This window comes from Oncorhynchus mykiss, chromosome 21 (assembly GCF_057628025.1).
Source record: "Oncorhynchus mykiss isolate SJ-2025 chromosome 21, ASM5762802v1, whole genome shotgun sequence".
Classification (NCBI taxonomy): Eukaryota; Metazoa; Chordata; class Actinopteri; order Salmoniformes; family Salmonidae; genus Oncorhynchus; species Oncorhynchus mykiss.
The window spans coordinates 35,657,855-35,678,547 of NC_143042.1; the positions used below are offsets into that span (position 1 = coordinate 35,657,855).

General features: G+C 42.1%; 2 protein-coding genes across 4 annotated transcripts; both read left to right on the plus strand.

The window, feature by feature from the left end:
* The first annotated feature begins 471 nt into the window (after nucleotides 1–471).
* On the plus strand, nucleotides 472–12,794 carry LOC110500440 (vang-like protein 2). 2 transcript variants are annotated; one of them, XM_036957856.2, is made up of 8 exons: nucleotides 472–839; nucleotides 7,118–7,384; nucleotides 7,595–7,718; nucleotides 7,953–8,560; nucleotides 9,390–9,526; nucleotides 9,696–9,831; nucleotides 10,380–10,626; nucleotides 11,056–12,794. In XM_036957856.2, the coding sequence occupies exons 2-8, from the start codon at nucleotides 7,314–7,316 to the stop codon at nucleotides 11,314–11,316; spliced, it is 1,584 nt and encodes a 527-aa protein (XP_036813751.1). In that variant the 5' UTR covers nucleotides 472–839; nucleotides 7,118–7,313; the 3' UTR covers nucleotides 11,317–12,794. The 2 variants fall into 2 exon arrangements, with proteins under 2 accessions (XP_036813751.1, XP_036813750.1); XM_036957855.2 differs by having other exon boundaries at nucleotides 806–1,646.
* Nucleotides 12,785–18,222, plus strand: LOC110500441 (SLAM family member 5). Of its 2 annotated transcripts, XM_021577820.3 has the most exons (5): nucleotides 12,785–13,108; nucleotides 15,399–15,713; nucleotides 16,528–16,800; nucleotides 17,355–17,377; nucleotides 17,531–18,222. In XM_021577820.3, exons 1-5 carry the CDS (start codon nucleotides 13,069–13,071, stop codon nucleotides 17,567–17,569), a joined length of 690 nt encoding a protein of 229 aa, XP_021433495.1. In that variant the 5' UTR covers nucleotides 12,785–13,068; the 3' UTR covers nucleotides 17,570–18,222. The 2 variants fall into 2 exon arrangements, with proteins under 2 accessions (XP_021433495.1, XP_021433494.1); XM_021577819.3 differs by lacking the exon at nucleotides 17,355–17,377.
* Nucleotides 18,223–20,693: the final 2,471 nt, after the last annotated feature.

Sequence of the window (20,693 nt, forward strand, 5' to 3'; positions counted from 1 at the left end):
ACTCCTTTTATAGGAATCAAGTAAGCCAAGTATTAAACTTTGGGGCTAGGAAATATTCTATTCAATAGGAGAAATCCTAACTGATCTGTCTCCAAGGGCCATGACATGATTGGTGCATCTCAATTGTATTTCCTTGACTCTTGTGTCCTTTCTCCTTGCTTCCTTCTAAAAATGCAGAGATGACCCAAGGGAAGGAACCTCTGACTTTGTCCTCCAATGTGCTTTGAGAAGGAGGTGAGAAGAGTACACAAGGAAACAATTGAGATTCACCTGTAAATTGGTATAGGATATATTTGACCCTTTTATGGGGATTTGTGCACAGTTGGTAGGTTTCTGTTAAGCCTAATGCACTTTCCAGTTGAGCAGTCGATGTATATCAGAGTAAAGTGTGTTTTATGTTGTGTTTGGTAATGTGTCAAGTCTTGTGTTATAACTGAGGTACGAGAAATTGCATTCCACACACTGCTACGCATGCTCAGGGCCACGTTCACTGGGGCAGTTAACAAGCCCGTCACCGTCTGGCCAAATATCCCAAATCCGTTACATTGAAGAGCCTGGAAGTTGAATTAATTCAGAATTGTAGCTAGTATTTGGGTCTTAGACCTTATTTTGGGGCACAGCCTACATGGAATAGGCCTGCATCTGTTAGGTTTGTTAAATTCGGGGAGCATCTACGGGTCAGAGTTAGCTTTGTATGAAACAGACGGTTTAGGGAGGATTACGCATTTGTAGTAGATCTGTTCTGGGACAAACTGCTGTTCTGTGATCGTCCTTCGTAAAGACGTGAACGGGGCAGGATTACACCATGGTCCTGCCCTCGTCGACGAGAGAAAGTAGAGGTGAGTGAGTGTCTGGGAACAGAATGAACAGGGGGAGGGGAGCGGGTGGAGTGGAGGCGGAGCACCGTTGGGGACTTTGGCGAGTGGAGGGAGGCCATTGATTTTTAGGGTTTTAGAGTACTTTTGAACGGAGGAAAGACGAATCTGGATCTTAGTTATCCAGAAAGACTGACTGGGTAACCGTTTCCATACGCGGAAACAGAAACCAATCGGGAAACTGTGGTTGAATATTCCAAACCGCGAGGGACCGTGTAACGCAGTTTAGCCCTTTTGGAAAGGGGCGAGCAATTGTCCCAAACCCGGCGACGTGTTCTGTCGTTACAAGGGACCACAGAACAAGAGCGCAAGAAATTTGAGCTCCTAAGAACTGAAAATTTTGAATTTATATCAGCTGCCCGATAAAGCCTACACTTGGATTATCTTTATTGATTGTATTATGTGATTTAACGGGATACAAAAGCATTGCGTCTCTGTGGAGCGTTGCCTCGCGCACCCCTCTCGGTGATGAATGACTATTCACACGCGCAGCGGGGCTTCAAGCAAAGAACAGATGCAGAAACCGAGAATGGATGCGGCTCATGGCTTTTGTATAGCCTGGATGATTTTCAGTTGAATAAATTATATTGTATATGAAGAGGAATCAAGTTACAAACCTTTCCTTCCTGAATGATGTATTTGGAAAAGAAACCTAATTAGGATACATCTCCGCCGCCTGATTTGAGTCACTGTTTAGGGTTTTCTTTGTGTCGAGATTTTTAGGCTACGATTCACGTTCACCCATTTGGGTATCACATTTTGAAAAGAAAGGTAAGCTTTCTGAACAGCTTGGAGTCTTTTTTAAAAAATTCTAAAATAGTTTTCCTTTCTCCGTGGCAGGTTTGTCATTCACAGCCTCTCTATTCAAAGCACTCTGGGACCGTTCATTTCTTGCTGGCCGATTGTTTATCATTAATGAATAGGTGGCATTGATGGTTAGGATATTTGGTCAATTTATTAGAAAAATGTAATTAGAACATTATCCGTTGACATTGGCGCAATATCTGTAAACCATTATGGCTTGATGGTAGCCACTTGCAGTTTGGTCCGATAAATTAAACTCCGATTTGAATCCATTGAGTTTGAGTTTGCATGTCTCTAGGCAACAACATGATGAAGTATCTCACTAGTCACCCAAATTGCACTTTTACGCATGTGTGCCAAATATAGCACAGGTATAAAACTGGTTAATAACAGTTTAGGTTGATGAATGTGAGCATGCTGACGGTTTTTCGTCCAGACTATAAACAAATCCCCTAAAAATCTGTATTGGCAACCAACATATCCGTGCTGCTGCATGGGCGTGAGACGTTTTACATTGTTTCAAGTCGGCTCGCACAAACACTCCTTCACCGACAAAACGTAGCTAATATTTTGAGGGAAAAGGGCTATTCTGACCCAATTTTAAACATATCTGCGCGTTTGAGTTGCATGCGTCTCATTGTTGGAATGAGACCGGTTCGTAATGGATAGGCCCCATGAAGCCTGTGGCTCGATTAGTTGAGTTACACTGGGCTGAGGCGCCGCCACGCTCTAGCGCCTTGCTGCGCCTCCGAGGCTTTCATCGAGGCCTGTGGAAGGGAGGAGAGCCCCCGGCATTTCGACAGCAGTGCCACTAGGGACTATAACTTTTACAGCATATTATGAAGTCGCAGGTGCCTTTGAGGTTCCAGATGGAATACCCAGAACATTTGTGTGTTGTCTAAATTAGAGTCCTACAGTTAAATGGTTGCAGTGGACTGCAATGGAATTAAAGGTACACACATTTATTCTACCACACACACTAGTCCCACAAACTAGGGGTTTACAGTGCCTTTCCCAGTATTCACTCCCCTTGACTTACTCTACATTTTGTTGTGATGCAGCCTGAATTCAACAATTGATTACATTTTTTTTTTTCTCACCCATCTAAACACAATGACTAAGTGAACATTTTTTTAGATTTTTTTGCAAATTTATTGCAAATTAAATATGTAATTTACATAAGCATTCAAACCCCTGAGTCAATACACGTTAGAATCACATTTGTCAGCATTTACAGTGGTGAGAATTTTGGGGTAAGTCTCCCAGAGCTTTCCACACCTGGATTTTGCAACAATTGTACAGTCTGAAAAAATTATTCAAGCTCTGTCAAATTGGTTGTTGATCATTTGGTTGTTGATCATTGCCAAACAGCCATTTTAAAGTCTTGCCATACATTTTCAAGCCAATTTAAGTCAAAACTATAAACAGGCCACTCGGGAACATTCAATGTTGGCTAGGTAAGCAACTCCAATGGATATTTGGCCATGTGTTTTAGGTTATTGTCCTGCTGAAAGGGGAATTTGTCTCCGAAAGTCTGTTGGAAAGCAGACTGATCCAGGTTTTCCTCTAGGATTTTGCTAAGGTCTATTCCATTTCTTTTTATCCTGAAAAAACTCCCAGGTTCTTGCAGATGACAAACATACCCATAACATGATGCAGCCATCACCATGCTTGAAAATATGAAGAGTGGTACTCATTGATGTGTTGGATTTGCACAAACATAATTACATTTTTTTATTTAACCAGGCAAGTCAGTTGAGAACAAATTCTTATTTTCAATGACGGCCTAGGAACAGTGGGTTAACTGCCTGTTCAGGGGCAGAACGACAGATTTGTTCCTTGTCAGCTCGGGGGTTTGAACTTGAAACCTTCCGGCTACTAGTCCAACGCTCTAACCACTAGGCTACAATGCCGCCCTGCCCCACTTTGTTGTGAGAACAAAAAATGTATGGAGTAAAAAGTACATTTTCTTTAGGAATGTAGTAAAGTAAAAGTTGTCAAAAATATAAATGGTAAAGTACAGATATCCCAAAAAACTAAAGTACTACTTAGGTAAAGTATTTTTTACTTAAGTACTTTACACCACTGCCTGGTTCAGTTTATCAACCAGCTAATTATTAGAATCAGGTGTGCTAGATTAGGGTTGGAGAGAGAATCTACAGGACTGTTGCTCTCCAGTAACAGGGTTGGAGAGCCCTGCTCTACAGGCTTCCTTCTTTTCACTCTGTAATTTAGGTTAGTATTGTGGAGTATCTACAATATTGTTGATCCACCCTCAGTTTTCTCCTATTACGGCCATTAAATTATCTGTTTCTAAAGTCATCATTGACCTCATGGTGAAATCCCTGAGCGGTTTCCTTCCTCTGCGACAACTGAGTTAGGAAGGACGCCTGTATTTTTGTACTGACTGGGTGTATTGCTAAATCATCCAAAGGGTAATTAATAACTTCACCATGCTTAATGGGATATTCATCTACCAATAGGTGCACTTTTTTGTGTGGTATTGGAAAACATCCCTGGTCTTTGTGGTTGAATCTGTGTTTGAAATGTACTCCTCGACTCCGGGACCTTACTTGTGTGTGTGGGGTACAAAAATGAGGGAGTCATTTTAAAAAGAATGTTAAACACAATTATTACACACAGTGAGTCCATTCAACTTATTGTGTGACTTGTTAAGCAAGTGACTTGTTAAGTCTCGGGTTAACTGGTAGAGAAGAAATGGAGAATAATAGGTAATGTAATATCCCCACTAAGCTATACAACACACTCATGACCACACCTCCACACATCAACCACAATAGTGCCCTGCTGCTTGTGAAACAATGCCAGCTACTGTAATTACTGTGTTTGTGAGAGAGAGGACAGATTTGAAAAGGGCTTATTTGCCTTTTGCAAATCTGAGTTGGATGAGTCATTGAATAAACCAAGCTGAAGGGAGTCAAACTACTTTTAGCAGTGATTCACATAGAAAATAAAGTCAAGAAAGAAGACAGTTTGGCTTTTGGGAGAGGATGGTGGGAGAGCGGTGCAGAGGCAAGAGACGATAGTCCGAGCTGACAGTGGACGACATCTTAACATGACTTCTTACCACATCTATGGTCCAGTACAGAGGGTGAACTCCGATTGAACCCACACTGTAAACCCCAATGTGATACCATTACTCAAAACTTTTGAGGAAACCCGTTGCACTTCATATATCTGAGTACAGCTACTTATTTATTTTTTTAGTAATCATTACTCAAACTGATTTGTTAGTGATAGAGACATGGTTGTTGGATGTATTTATTTTCAGTTCTGTGCCCTTCACAAAGTGAGGTCCTAGGGGAATGTTATCTTTATAATTAAACTCTTTATGACAATACATTACATATCTTGTACGGCCTTATTTTGAAGCCTAGCTTTACCCTAATACAGTGGCCTGCAACTCATGGTTTACAGGCCACATCAGCCCTGCAAGTAGGGTTGCAAAATTCCTGTAATTTAACCAGAATTCCCAGATTTGTGGAAAACCTTTGAAAATGTACCCAAATTTTGCAACCTTATCTGCAAGTTGCATTATGTGGACTTGCCAAGTGATGTGTAATTCCTATTGGAATCCAGCCAGAGTTAAGATTTCCAACAATTTACATTTTTATTCACCCGCAACCTGCATTCATAATGTCTGCCAGCGTTAGGAACAGTGTGAGGAGAATACCTAAGCCATTTTAAACTGGAATGACCATTTCAGTAAGTGGTGCTAAAAATCAAACTAAATGATTGGATTCGTTTTATAAACATTTATTTATCTTTGTGTAGCATACAATTAATCAATTAATCACTCAATGTACATGCAAAAACACGTATTATAAACAGTTCCAAAAAATCTACCTGCAGTAGAGCATCCTGGGGGTAAAAATGATTTCTTATAGTAACTTTTAAAAAATAGAGTTGATGTGAATTCTCATTTAGTTGAGTCAGTACCACAAACATTTTAAGTAATAATGACTTTTCATTGACTTTGAGTTCAACTTATTAGAAGTATTTGAGTTAAAAATGCCTTAGGTTTTCATCAGCAATGATGATCTTTGCCAATAGTTTTAACTTGGTCAGTGCTATACAGGATACTTGGGACATCCTTAACCCTAACCATAATTCTTACCTTAACCAATTTAAATGGCGTAGGGACGTCCCAACTTCAATGGCGTAGGGACGTCCCAAGGATTGCGGCTAGCAAAGACTGTTTTAACTTGAGTTTAAAGGAGGATAGCCGACATTGCTATTAGCTTACTCTCTCTAACACAGTTGATAACCAAAAAGTAGTTAACTTCTTGACATCATTACCTCTCCTGTTTTCTATATAGCTGTCCTGATGAATTTGGTGAGACCTTTACTTCCGTGAGCTACTCAGGTTCTCTCAAAAGAGGCCTATTCCCCATTAAATGTTAGATGGCCATATATATTTTTTTCTGTCGATTTCTAGACGTTTCATTCTTATTCAGCTATTTCATTCATTGTTAAGGCACCTGGGCAAACAGTTGGTGTTTCTGCAAACCTCCTCATTTTGTTGTCATCGTTCTTTAAATGATTTAGCCTTCTCGGCCTCTAGAAGCCATGTATAGAATTCTAGCTAATGTCATTGGCATTTGTATGAATAGAGAGTGTGTGTGTGTGTGTGTCTTAACCAAGAAGCTCCTGTCTTATTCTCACATGAAACCTATTGTGAGGGCCCAAAAAGGGTTGAGGAGTGAATTGGAGCGAGAGACGAGGGAGAGCGACAGAAATAGTTATTCATTCACCACACATTATCACATTAAGAATCAATGCCTCTCTCATTGGAGATAGCAGTGCTAGTCCAGCTGAAATTGCATTGGGTTCTTTGCAACATATTACCTGATGTAAACACATACTGGCAAAACCAGGATGGAGTAGTTCAGAACCCGAATGTCTTTCTAGACACAAGTGGGAGAGAAGGTGGGGAGTTGGTCAGGCCACCATGGTAACACCCCCCAATCCCCTCTCACCCATCGCCTCTTATTCATCCCCATAGCAATAGCCAAGCTCTGTTGCCCTGGAGACCACAGGGGATGGCAGGGAATGCAGTTTTTGCGTGCGCACAATCGGGAATATGAAAAGGCAGTGGCAAGCTCCTGTCAACTTGGTGAAACGCATTTTGTTGCTGTTAAATGGTGTGTATTTTCCATCTGAACTTACGTATGAGGAGTGAAATTGGGCTATTAAAATATAGTTTTTTTCCCACATTGCTGTTTAGAGTCGTATATAAAAGCTATCCCTTTGAGCTCTTATTTTTTCCACAACCTGCCCTTTAGTCCTGTTGTGACTGCTTGTCTGTCCGATACACTATTACCATGTAATTAGTCCTGACGGACATGTTAATAACACAGAAAACTGTTTATTAATATCTCCTCATTTGCCCACCACCCCTCTCCCCCCTCCGTCAGGTCTGTCCATCCCACCCCTTCTTCTCCGGCCTCCAAGATAGATTCCTTCAGGAGTAAGGTTGAGCTCCTCCGCCTGCCTCTGGCCCTCTCATCCAAGTCCATCAGCCACCGCAAGAGTCAGCTGGGCGGAGCCGGGCAGCACGGCACGGGGGGAGGAGGTGCCCACAGGGGCAAACCCCGCCCACCGGCCTCTGACATGGACAACGAGTCGCAGTACTCGGGCTACTCCTACAAGTCCTCACACTCCCGCAACTCTAGGAAGCACAGGTGGGTAACACGTGTACGACATAGATACTTATACTGTACATGTACTCACACTCACTCTCTTGTTTCTACACTCTCACTTGCGTGAACATGCATATCAGGGAAGCTGTGTATAACTTTGTTGACTTGGTTTGGTTATCCTCCCCCAGAAATAGAAAACCATGACAGTTACGGTTAACCCTTTTTGTTTCTGTCTCTGTGTGTGATGTTCAGGGATAGGCGGGACAGGCACCGCTCCAAGAGCAGGGACGGCAGTAGTCGTGGAGACAAGTCGGTCACCATCCATGCCCCTGGAGAGCCTCTACTGGACACCGAGTCCACCCGCGGAGACGATCGGGTCAGAGTTCACTTCTTTCCTACAGTACATCTCCCCTCACTTCCACACCCTGATCTTTGATTGAGGGTCAATACCTGGCTTTAGTTTCTCTCTGTCTACTCTGTCTCTTATCACTCATCCTCTTGTCTTCTCCCATTTGTTCAGGTAATATTGCCCCTTCCCTATCACACCTCCCAACATATGCTCAAAGAAATTTCTCCCCCCCCCCCCCCCCCCCCCCTCTCCCTACTCCAGGATGATAACTGGGGTGAGACAACCACCGTGCAGACTGGCACGTCAGAACACAGCGTCTCCAATGAGGACCTGACGCGCGTCTCCAAGGAGCTCGAGGAGTCCTCCCCGCTGGAATGCCGGCGTTTCTTGGGCCCAGGATTGGGTGCCATCCTTGGCCTCTTCGCCCTGGTCACCCCCCTGGCTTTCCTGGCTCTTCCGCAGCTGCTGTGGCGCGAGACCCTGGAGCCCTGCGGCACGCCCTGCGAGGGTCTCTACGTCTCCCTGGCCTTTAAGCTCCTGGTCCTCCTCATCTCCACCTGGGCTCTGTTCCTGCGCCCGCCGCGCGCTACCTTGCCTCGCTTCTACGTCTTCCGCTGCCTGCTGCTGGCGCTTGTCTTCCTGTTCGTGGCGTCCTACTGGCTGTTCTACGGCGTGCGCGTGCTGGAGCCCCGGGAGAGGGACTACAGGGGCATCGTGGGGTACGCGGCGTCGCTGGTGGACGCGCTGCTCTTCATCCAGTACCTGGCCCTGGTGTTGCTGGAGGTCAGACACCTGCAGCCTGCCTTCTGCCTCAAGGTGGTGCGCACAACTGACGGGGAAAGTCGCTTCTACAACGTGGGACATCTCAGGTGGGTCTTGGAGACGTTGTGGTTGTGTTTTGAGGTGTTTTGAGGTGTTTGTAGTTTACATGCTGTTTTGTATAGCGATTGGGGAGTGGGTGTCTATTGTGTGGGGTTCTGTGTAAAGGTTGTTTTGATTTGTTTGCATTTTTAGTAACCTAGTACTCTGATTTCAGAGACTTATGATATCATTGTGGTTGGCCTGCAAATCTGTCAGTCGGAGATTAACCGAAACCCGCATTACCTCATCAGTCAGTTTGTTTGGGATTTTTGCATACAAATCTCTTCATTTCTTTGTTTGAATCCCCATTAGCTTTTGCAGAGGCAGCTGCTACTCTTCCTGGGATCCACACAAGACACAAAACATGACAAGTAACACAACACTGGTACACTGGTAGACAAGGACACTCACCCAAATGTAAAATACAAAGATATACAGCAAATAATAATAATAATAATAATACAAAGAGAAACAAAATAATGTGTGTGTCTGTATGTTTATTCCCCCTCAAAATGTTTTGGTTGCACCAGGCTATTTGGTTAGCAGTCATGCGTATGATCAAATGGGAGCGGTTGTGTCTGCTCCGCTAGTCATCTGGTTCCCACCTTAGTGTGTTTGAAGCAGCAAGGCCTGGGGTGCAACTATACCCCACCCAGCTGATCATCTAAAATAGCTGCAGGACCACCTCGGGTTAAGTGCCTTGCTCAAGGGCACATCGCTAGAGTTAAGATGCTGCCAAAGGGATAATGATGATGCTGCTACTGATGATGATTAGGACATATTCCATAGTAATGACATAGATTAATAAGGGTTCGTACCTCCCTTGTTGTTCTCCAGTATTCAGAGGGCAGCAGTGTGGGTGCTGGACCGGTACTACAGTGATTTCCCAGTCTACAACCCTGCCCTCCTCAACCTGCCCAAGTCCATCCTCTCTAAGAAGAGTTCTGGCTTCAAAGTCTACACTCTGGGTGAAGGTAAGTCTCGAATGCTATCCTTTCCGTCTCTCATCGTCTCGCCCCTCTTTTCCCTCAGTCATTTTCTCACCTCTTCGCCTCTGTCTTCTATGTGTTCTTTTTTTTTGCAAAGAAATTGTAACATTAGATGTTTGTTGATCCTTTTTCTTTATTGTGATTTTTCTTCCAGAGAACAACACTAACAACTCTACGGGTCAGTCCAGAGCGATGATCGCTGCGGCCGCCCGCAGGAGAGACAACTCCCACAACGAGTATTACTACGAGGAGGCAGAGACGGACCGCAGGGTCCGCAAGCGCAAGGCCAGGTGAGGAGGGGAGACACGCTGGGCTGGGTAGATCGTCAAAGAAAGAACATTTCAATCCATTTGTTGTAGAAAAACTTATTTTGTGAAAAGTGCATTTTTTTTGTGTCATTTGGTGAGTTAAACAGTTCAAGACTAATCAAGGGAACATCACAGATTTTTCAAACCCCAGGTATAGAAAGGCTGCCATTATAAAAAAAAAAATAGTAGATTTAAATATATATATTTTTGAATTTTTCCTATTCTTTCTTTTTTTTTTACATTACAATACAAAAACAAACGTATACACACGAACACCAACTTACAGACGCATCCAAACAATGGCTACATCTCATCCGCCTAGACCTGCCTGCTCATATCCCCATCCCTAGTTCCTGCATTATTGTTTGCCACTTGGCCTTAAATGGTACCAATTTGTTTTTCTCCGTCGCCTGTGCTATTTCAATAAGGCGGACGTTATTTTAGCACCTCTCGGTTTAGCGCTTGCAATACAAATGCTAGCCTGAAACGACACCTGCGTACTCATTACGCGTGCCTATTTCTCCTCCCAGGCTGGTGGTGGCGGTAGAGGAAGCCTTCACCCACATCAAGCGTCTCCAGGACGACGAGCCAGCCGCGTCGTCCCCCAAACACCCCCGTGAGGTGATGGACCCCCGGGAGGCAGCTCAGGCCATCTTCGCCCCCATGGCCCGGGCCATGCAGAAGTACCTGAGGACCACGCGCCAGCAACCCTATCACAGCATGGAGAGCATTATCAACCACCTGCAGTTCTGTATCACGCACAACATGACCCCCAAGGTGAGCCACCATTCCCTTAACATGATCACTATGCCCTCACAACGTGACCCCTACACCCTCACAACATGACCCCATACACACTCACAACATGACTCCTACGCCCTCACAACATGACCCCTAAGATGCCCATCAGACAGTAAGATGTACACTCTTGATGTGACACCTATACCCTTTACATATGACCCCTACGCTCTTAAATAGGACCCGTATTATACCCCAAATAACAGCCCATATAAGACACTATTCTTGACCGTAAAGGGATTGATATAAGCATGTTTCCCCTGAGGAATAATATCTAGCCTACTTTACATTCCACAGAGAGAAATTGCACACTACAAACACTTAACTCCTAGCGGTTGCCCCACTATCGATATGACGTCCCACCCTGGCTGGCTGTCTATCTGCTTCTTCTCTGTGTGTTTCTCTCAGGCCTTCCTGGAGCGCTACCTTTCTCCAGGCCCCACGCTGCAGTACCAGCGGGAGAACGGTATGGGTCGCCAGTGGACCCTAGTGAGCGAGGAGCCGGTGACATCAGCCCTGAGTCGGGGTCTCGTCTTCTCCCTGCGACGTCTCGACTTCTCCCTGGTTGTCACGGTGACACCCCTCCCCTTCCTCCACCTGGGGGAGGAGTTTATCGACCCCAAGAGCCACAAGTTTGTCATGAGGCTGCAGTCGGAAACCTCTGTGTAGAGAGAGGGAGAGAAAGTAGTGGATAAAGGGGGGGGGGTGCGAGAGAGGAAGAGGGAACTTATGATTCATCTTTCCTCAAAGCCCATCTCTCTGTGTTGACCTCCGTGTGAAAAAGGGAGAGAAGACGGCTATGTGTCTCTTTTTTTGCACAAAGCAGTGGAAATGTGGCGTCTGCTACCAAGGGCTGGAGGAGAGACCTCTGTGGCTATCCCGTTTTATTAACTGTGTGTGAATGTCTTTGTGTGTGTTACTGTGTTAGTCATTGGGACTTGTATGTTTCTCATTCCTTGACAGTAACTGGACCGCATTATTTGAAGTTGACATTACTACATTACTAACCAATGAACTGATAAAATATTAAAGATAAATGTGAATAGGAAGACTTGATTAAACATTTTTTTTTTTTTTTTAAAGAACTAGAAAAGTTACGTGCTTGCAAAAGTTGCAAATTAGCTACGACGTCAACCAATCAGGTGATTGGAATCACTGAATCGACAAATAAACTGACTGCTTCCTGACAGTGGAACCATTTTCATTGGACAACATCTGACCCTGGTCCAAAGGAAGTGGGTTGTTCTAGGGACAGCTGATGAATGTTTAGTTGAAACACTGAGCAGCTGATTTTCATAAGAAATTAAACGTTTAGGATATTTTTTGTGACGTTTATTAATGGATGTTATGTTGGGGACTTTTGAGGTGTATTCCAGTGTTGGTTTTATAATGAAGAAGACGGAACAGATACAAAAAACAGACTGAACCTATTGTCGTCATGATATGAGAGGTTATTTTTGTTTTTGGTCCCAAATAAAAGTCCATATCAGATATAGGGCTGAGTCCCAATAGTATCTAATTTCTCCTGAATTGTGGACTCATTTACTACTTCCCATCAAAAGCATTGCCTTGGTGGAGGCCAGGGCTAGTGGGAGTTTCCACCATATTACTTATACCAGTCATCAAGTCAGTGAAGAAGTCATTTTTTTGTAAGAAAGAGAGACACATCCATAGTCATGTGTACAACATGACCACTGTACTGTTCTGAACATTTGACCATGCCTAAACACACAAACTAACACATTTGTTTTTATTAACCTGTACTTGCGTGCAGTTTAAGATATGATTTGTTCGATTCAAGGCTCTGAGGTGAACATCAGCAACAGTCCTTATGGGTCCAGCACAAACAACGGTTCTTGGGCTCTTTGGCAGCTTAGAGCTGCTGTCGTCTGTCTCCTATTGTTGTATATAAATGTTTTTTATCTTTTTATATGTGTACCATATGTTTGAGACAATGGTAGCTTTTTTCCCCTTTTTTTCTACATAAGAAATGCATTTTATTTGATATTTTTTAGTATCACTTCATGTTGTAAATACATTTGTAGATTGCAGTTATGATGTGAATGTTTTTCATATTTCATAATTTTAGGACTAAATTGTTACGACCTTTTCAATAAATTATCTCTCATGATATGATGCCCCTCCCACCCCTGTCTCTCTCTGTCTCATATTTAAATTTATAGTAGTATTGGAACGACAATTTATACTGTAGATTAATAGATTTGTCAGAAAATTCATGCTGAATGTACAATTCAAAGGAATAGTGTGGAATAACCTTTTATACTTGTGACTTTGACAAACTGTTTTTTGACACGTTTGTTAACAAAACGGAAGCCTAACCACAAATGACAGGATGTAGCCTCTGCATCAACTTGTCACTAGAAGGTGGAACAGTATCCATTTTGAAGGTCACATTTCAATATGGCATGTGTTGTTCTCGCTCTTCTTACAATCTTACCAGGTAGGCTGCTTACTTTTAAAATGTTCTTGATTTCATTGAGGGTCTCTCTAAAACTCTGTCATTGTTAATACTTTGAAGTAATGAGTGATGAGAGAGGCAGGGTTGAGGTCAATTCTGTTTCAATCAAGTAAGTCAATTGAAATTACATTACAAGACTTTAAAGGAAATCCTCATTGAAAATGCACAGTTGAAGTCGGAAGTTAAAAAAAAACTTGTTTTTCAACTTCTCCAAAAATGTCTTGTTATCAAACTATAATTTTGGCAAGTCGGTTAGCACATCTACTTTGTGCATGACACAAGTCATTTTTCCAACAATTGTTTACAGACAGATTATTTAACTTATAATTCACTTTATCACAGTTTCAGTGGGTCAGAAGTTTACTTACACTAAGTTGATTGTGCCTTTTAAACAGCTTGGAAAATTCCAGAAAATTATGTCATGGTTTTAGAAGCTTCTGATAGGCTAATTGACATAATTTCAGTCAGTGCTTCTTTGCTTGACATCATGGGAAAATCAGAAGAAATCCGCCAAGACCTCAGAAAAAAATTGTAGACCACAAGTATGGTTCATCCTTGGGAGCAATTTCCAAACGTTCATCTATACAAACAATAGTATGCAAGTATAAACACCATGTGACCACGCAGCCGTCTTACCGCTCAGGAAGGAGATGCGTTCTCTCTCCTAGGTATGAATGTACTTTGGTGCAAAAAGTGCAAATCAATCCCAGAACAACAGCAAAGGACCTTGTGAAGATGCTGCAGGAAACAGGTACAAAAGTGTCTGTATCCATAGTAAAACGAGTCCTATATCGACATAACCTGAAAGGCCGCTCAGCATGGAAGAAGCCACTGCTCCAAAACCGCCATCAAAAAGCCAGACGATGGTTTGCAACTGCACATGGGGACAAAGATCATACTTTTTGGAGAAATGTCCTCTGGTCTGATGAAACAAAAATAGAACTGTTTGGCCATCATGACCATTGTTATGTTTGGAAGAAAAAGGGGGAGGCTTGCAAGCCGAAGAACAACATCTCAACTGAAGCACAGGGGTGGCAGCATCATGTGGTGGGGGTGCTTTGCTGCAGGAGGGACTGGTGCACTTCACAAAATAGATGGCATCATGAGGGAGTAAAATTATGTGGATATATTGAAGCAACATCTCAAGACATCAGTCAGGAAGTTGAAGCTTGGTCGCAAATGGGTCTTCCATATGGACAATGACCCCAACCATATTTCCAAAGATGTGGCATAATGGCCTAAGGACAACAAAGTCAAGGTATTGGAGTGGCCATCACAAAGCCCTGGCCTCAATCCTATTGAACGTTTGTAGGCAGAACTGAAAAAGTGTGTGCGAGGAAAGAGGCCTACAAACCTGACTCAGTTACACCAGCTCTGTCAGGAGGAATGGGCCAAAATTCACCCCACTTATTGTGGGAATCTTGTGGAAGGCTACCTGAAACGTTTGACCCAAGTTAAACAATTTAAAGGCAATGCTACCAAAAATGAATTGAGTGTATGTAAACTTCTGACCCACTGGGAATGTGATGAAAGAAATAAAAGCTGAAATAAATGAGTCTCTCTAATATTATTCTGACATTTCACGTTCTTAAAATAAAGTGGTGATCCTAACTGACCTAAAACAGGGAATTTTTACTAGGATTAAATGTCAGAAATTGTGAAAAACTGAGTTTAAATATATTTGGCTAAGGTGTATGTAAACATCTGACTTCAACTGTATGTACATTTTCCATTCTTGAATTAAATCATCTGAATAAAATGGGACTGACCCCAAACCCTGATAAAGGCACTTGCTATGATGTCACCTTTATCGATGAGCTTTTTGAACTCTAATGGTGTACCGAAGATCAAGGTATATGTAACCTTTCATCAGTCCATATCACATCTCGTATGAAGTAGTTTAGGCTAATTTGACCACTTTTGATACAATTTGTTTAAGGTTAAGATTTCAAACCTCCATTGATACGTATTGCCTACGTCTTGACCCATGACCGAAATAGAAAACAGAAACAGAAAGCAAATTCTAAATTGTCCTAAATTATATACTATCTCATTAAAATGACAGATCACAAAACCAGTTATTTATTTAAACTGAATAATAATTTATGTTTATACTCTCAGAATATTGAAGCAATTGATGATGATAATGATGATGATCTCTGTTATTAACATAAGGATACATATTTGAATTCTGTTCTATCTAATTCTGTGTATATTACTATACATGATACCATCACCATCAGGACAATCATTCCATTCCATTATGTTTCAGTGGTGATGGGAGATACCACTGGTTACCTGGGAGATTCGGTCACCTTGTCTTCTGGAGCCAACTCATCCTGGATCTTGAGCAAGATAGAGTGGTATATATTCAGCAACAACACCTGGATTGCAACGTACAGGAAAGAACCACACATTCTCAAAACAGACCGTTTCTGGCAGTTTCAGGGTCGTCTAAGACTCAACATCTCGTCCGGGGACTTAGAGATAAGAGATGTGAGGATAGGGGATGCCCTGGTTTACTCTGTTCTCCTGAAAGACTATAAGGGAGAGCAGCATAGCGTATCTGTCCAGCTCACTGTGAGAGGTAAGGCTCTCAATCACAACAGTGTACCTATATTAAAGGTGCACTCTAGGATTTCCATCAGATTTGCCGGGGCAAGTGAGCCCAGAACCCAAGGGTCCCAAAATGGCAATTGAATGCAAGCTTCAGCCCGCCAAAAATGTATTGTTAAACATTTCTAGTCTGTCTATCTATGGGTAACAGGGTATACGTGTTATGCTCGACTCACTCAGTTTTCCACCACAAAACACCAGAAAAAGGCCAAAAAAGAGTAGAACCAGCTCGCCTGCTTTTACATTATGATTTCAATATTAGATGTTCAATGTTTCTTTTGAAAAAAATATGAATAGTTTCACAATATTAAAACAAGAGTCCAGTTCACGTAACAGGGTTGACCTTAACATGAGGGACAGGTGTTTCATGTGATAAGATGAATCACTAATCATATGAAATAAATAATAATCTTCAGAAATTAATTTGTTAAAGCAACAAAATAACTAGGGCTTTACAATGATGGTGAACACTTTTGGGGTTGGGGTTAATTATGTTGAGATCTATCTAGAAATCACAGTAGGTGCGGACAGGAGGGACATGTTCAAATGCAGAATTTTGGCACTTTCTCACAGATTTATTGTATTTTCTATGAGGTCTTATTCTTATAACAGGCTTTTAAAACTGAATATTTAAGCACAATTTCTAATTAAAATATCAAAGGGATGCAAACTGTACTCATTTGGTGGAACAGCTCTACTGTATTCATATTGTATTCCCAGTTTTGTTTCTGGAAAATGTGTTTTCTATTCACGAGAGCTTCCTGTATTTCCGTTCAAATGTCCAGAGCGTCTCAGCAAGCCCAGCGTCCGTAAGGTCTTCAGCATGTTGAAGCACAGCCATTGTGTGATGGCTCTTCAGTGCTCCTCTTCAGTGAAGGACACCCACCTCTCCTGGGAACCAGAGGCTGCGTTTGAGGATGCCTTCTGGAAGGGGAATCCCAACACCAACGTCTCTGTCGTCTGGACGTCTTACAGCCCCAACAGAAATGCCACCTTCACCTGTACTGCCAGCAATGGGCTCTCTAAAGCCTCCAGGGTTGTGACGGAGAGATGCCAAGGTACGGTCACTTCTAGGGCCAGGATTCTTTCCCCGGGAACACATGATCTGACCAGAAAAACAGTGGTGATTTCATCATTCTATGGGCAGGGAGTTCTTACGCTGGTCAAGCTTGCTGTTGTGTTTGAGAACAGTATTTGTCTTACAGTGAGGTATTTGGACAATGACACATTTTGGTTGTTTCAGATTATTTTGTGCCCTATAGAAATGAATGGTAAATAATGTATTGTATCATTTTGGAGTCACTTTTATTGTAAAAAAAAAAGAAAAAAGTAGTGGGTGTGGTCAATGGCACAGTTTTAGAGGCTCTCCTCATGGCCGCATATACAAATGTTTTCCATTTTATAGCTAATTTCCTGCAATTATACACATTTTGCCATGGCTTACGCCGTGTCCTAATGCTATCTGAGTGACTTAAACATTAAAACAAAATCAATGGGTGCCCCATGCCATGACATTTTTGGAATTTCAGATTTTCAGATTTTTCTTATTTTGGTGATAGTTCTCAAAGATGATGTTATTTAAAAACATTTTGCCCCATTATCTTTTCTACAGACTTCATATCCGGTTTAAGTCGTGTAAGTTTACACTGAAAAAGCTTGATGTAGTCATTGCATGCTAGGAATATGGGTCCAAATACTAATCTTTTGACTACTTTACAACAACACAATTGTCACTTTCCAAATATTTTTGGACCTGACTGTATTTCTATTCTCTCCCTGTCTCCTCAGAGCCCGACATGGTGGGAGAGACCCGCTTCCCTGGAATAGTTTTTCTAATGTTGCTCTTAGGAATTGTGTTTGGATGTGTTTTAACATATATTTGTTTTAGAGTTGAGTTAAAAGTATTCCCCGTACCAACTTTGTAAACTTTGTTTTCATGTGCATGATGCCTTGCTTAAAATTGATGTAAAAAATGAAATTCGCTGCAGCTGATTTGCTTGGTCCTTTCTTGCTGCAGCTTTCTGCGGAGTAATTGACACGGGTTTTTTAACTGACAATTATCTTGGGTGTTATCCCCAGGGTTTGGAAGGCGGCCCGTGTTCTCCCTCTCCACAAAGGTGGTGAGATACCAAACCCGGTCTCAGGGATGGCTAACTCTGGAGATCCCTTCGATCTCCAATGAGTTAGGTAAATCTGATTTGAGTTATCTTGAACTTTACTTGTGGAAAGATCTCCAAGGCTTTCTAAAGTTGGGTGAATTGGGGCCTCTAGGGGCAATTCAAAAGGCTAATTGAGGACCTTTATACTGAAGAATGTATTTGTTTTCTATGACTGTTTAGCTTTTTGTATATTGATGTGCTTATGAACTGTATATTGATGTGCTTATGAACTGTATATTGATGTGTATACAGGGTTCATCTTTAAAATAGACCTTGGTCTTAGCATGACTCCCTGTTCAAATAAAGCTTAATTATTATTTATATTTTTTGGTAATCAACAATTAAAGGTATTAGGATTGCTGCCATTCCAATATAGTCTTGCTTACACCAGACTAAATATATTTATAACTAACCCAATATAGTTCATCTGTGCCATTTACAGTGGGAGCAAATTAAGCATAGTGGGCAGAAAAAGCAAGAAGGTGAGCAAAGCACGAGCTAGCGAGATCCTACTGGCTCGTTGTCGCATGTACAGTGCATTCGGGAAGTATTCAGACCCCTTAACTTTTTCCACATTTTGTTACGTTACAGCCTTATTCTAAAATCCTCATCAATCGAAACACAATACCCCATAATGACAAAGAAAAAACAGGTTTGTGGAAATTTTGGCAAATGTATTCAAAACAAAAACTGAAATATCACATTTGTATAAGTATTCAGACCCTTTACTCAATACTTTGTTGAAGCACATTTGGCCACGATTACAGCCTTGAATCCTCTTGCGTATGACGCTACAAGCTTGGCCCACCTGTATTTGGGGAGTTTGGCACACCTGTATTTGGGGAGTTTCTCCCATTTTTCTCTGTAGATCCTCTCAAGCTCTGTCAGGTTGGATGGGGAGCATCGCTGTACAGCTATTTTCATGTCTCTCCAGAGATGTTTGATCGGGTTCAAGTCCGGGCTCTGGCTGGGCCACTCAAGGACATTCAGAGACTTGTCCCAAAGCCACTCCTGCGTTGTCTTGTCTGTGTGCTTCCGGTCATTGTCCTGTTGGAAGGTGAACCTTCGCCCCAGTCTGAGGTCCTGAGCGCTCTGGGGCAGGTTTTCATAAAGGATCTTTCGGTACTTTGGTCCGTTCATCTTTCCCTTGATCCTGACTAGTCTCCTAGTCCTGCCGCTGAAAAACATCCCCACAACATGATGCTGCTACCACCATGCTTCACCATGGGGAGGTGCAAGGTTTCCTCCAGATGTGACACTTGGCATTCAGGCCAAAGAGTTCAATCTTGGTTTCATCAGACCAGAGAATATTGCCATAATTGGTAACAATATAAAGATATTGAAGCACATTTGATTACTACGCTAGTTGTTCTTGAATAAGAAAATGTTGTGTAGGGTTCCCATAGTTAATCCAGTAAAAGTACTTTCTGTAGTACCTCTTTCATACCTTATGCTGCCTGTCACCCAGTCATTTGTGATGCAGACTTATCACTTTATCTAAGATACTAAATGTCTTATATGCCTATCATGTACTTCATCAAACAATACAACTTCATCAAACAAGTTATGTAAGCCTAAATCTCTTCAAAATAAAAGGTTATATCTATCTATCTACTCTACGATCAACAAAAGGAAAATATTGAATAATGAAAAAGTAGGCAACAAAAAAATTCTGCAATGTGCAGGTCATGATGAAATTCAACAGTAACATCTTAATAATCATTAGGTGGGTGCTTACATTTGTCCTATTTCAATCATTTAAAAGTGTGTATTATACAAATGTGAAATGTGTTTTTTTTGCATATCCCACTCCCCCTGGCCAAGGATCAGCCATTATTGACAGTGACCCTGGAGCAATTAGGGTTAAGTGCCTTGCTGAAGGGCACATCGACAAATCCTTCACTTAGTCATTTGGGGATTCAAACCAACAACCACTAGGTTACTGGCCCAACACTTTTAACCGCTAGACTTCTCTTCTACGCCAATATACAAAATGTACATTAAGGAACTCCCCTCACCTGGTTGTTTAGGTCTTAATTGAAAGGGAAAACCAAAAACCTGCAGACGGTTCTACAGTATACAGTGCCTTGCGAAAGTATTCGGCCCCCTTGAACTTTGCGACCTTTTGCCACATTTCAGGCTTCAAACATAAAGATATAAAACTGTATTTTTTTGTGAAGAATCAACAACAAGTGGGACACAATCATGAAGTGGAACGACATTTATTGGATATTTCAAACTTTTTTAACATTTCAAAAACTGAAAAATTGGGCGTGCAAAATTATTCAGCCCCCTTAAGTTAATACTTTGTAGCGCCACCTTTTGCTGCGATTACAGCTGTAAGTCGCTTGGGGTATGTCTCTATCAGTTTTGCACATCGAGAGACTACATTTTTTCCCCATTCCTCCTTGCAAAACAGCTCGAGCTCAGTGAGGTTGGATGGAGAGCATTTGTGAACAGCAGTTTTCAGTTCTTTCCACAGATTCTCGATTGGATTTAGGTCTGGACTTTGACTTGGCCATTCTAACACCTGGATATGTTTATTTTTGAAACATTCCATTGTAGATTTTGCTTTATGTTTTGGATCATTGTCTTGTTGGAAGACAGATCTCTGTCCCAGTCTCAGGTCTTTTGCAGACTCCATCAGGTTATCTTCCAGAATGGTCCTGTATTTGGCTCCATCCATCTTCCCATCAATTTTAACCATCTTCCCTGTCCCTGCTGAAGAAAAGCAGGCCCAAACCATGATGCTGCCACCACCATGTTTGACAGTGGGGATGGTGTGTTCAGCT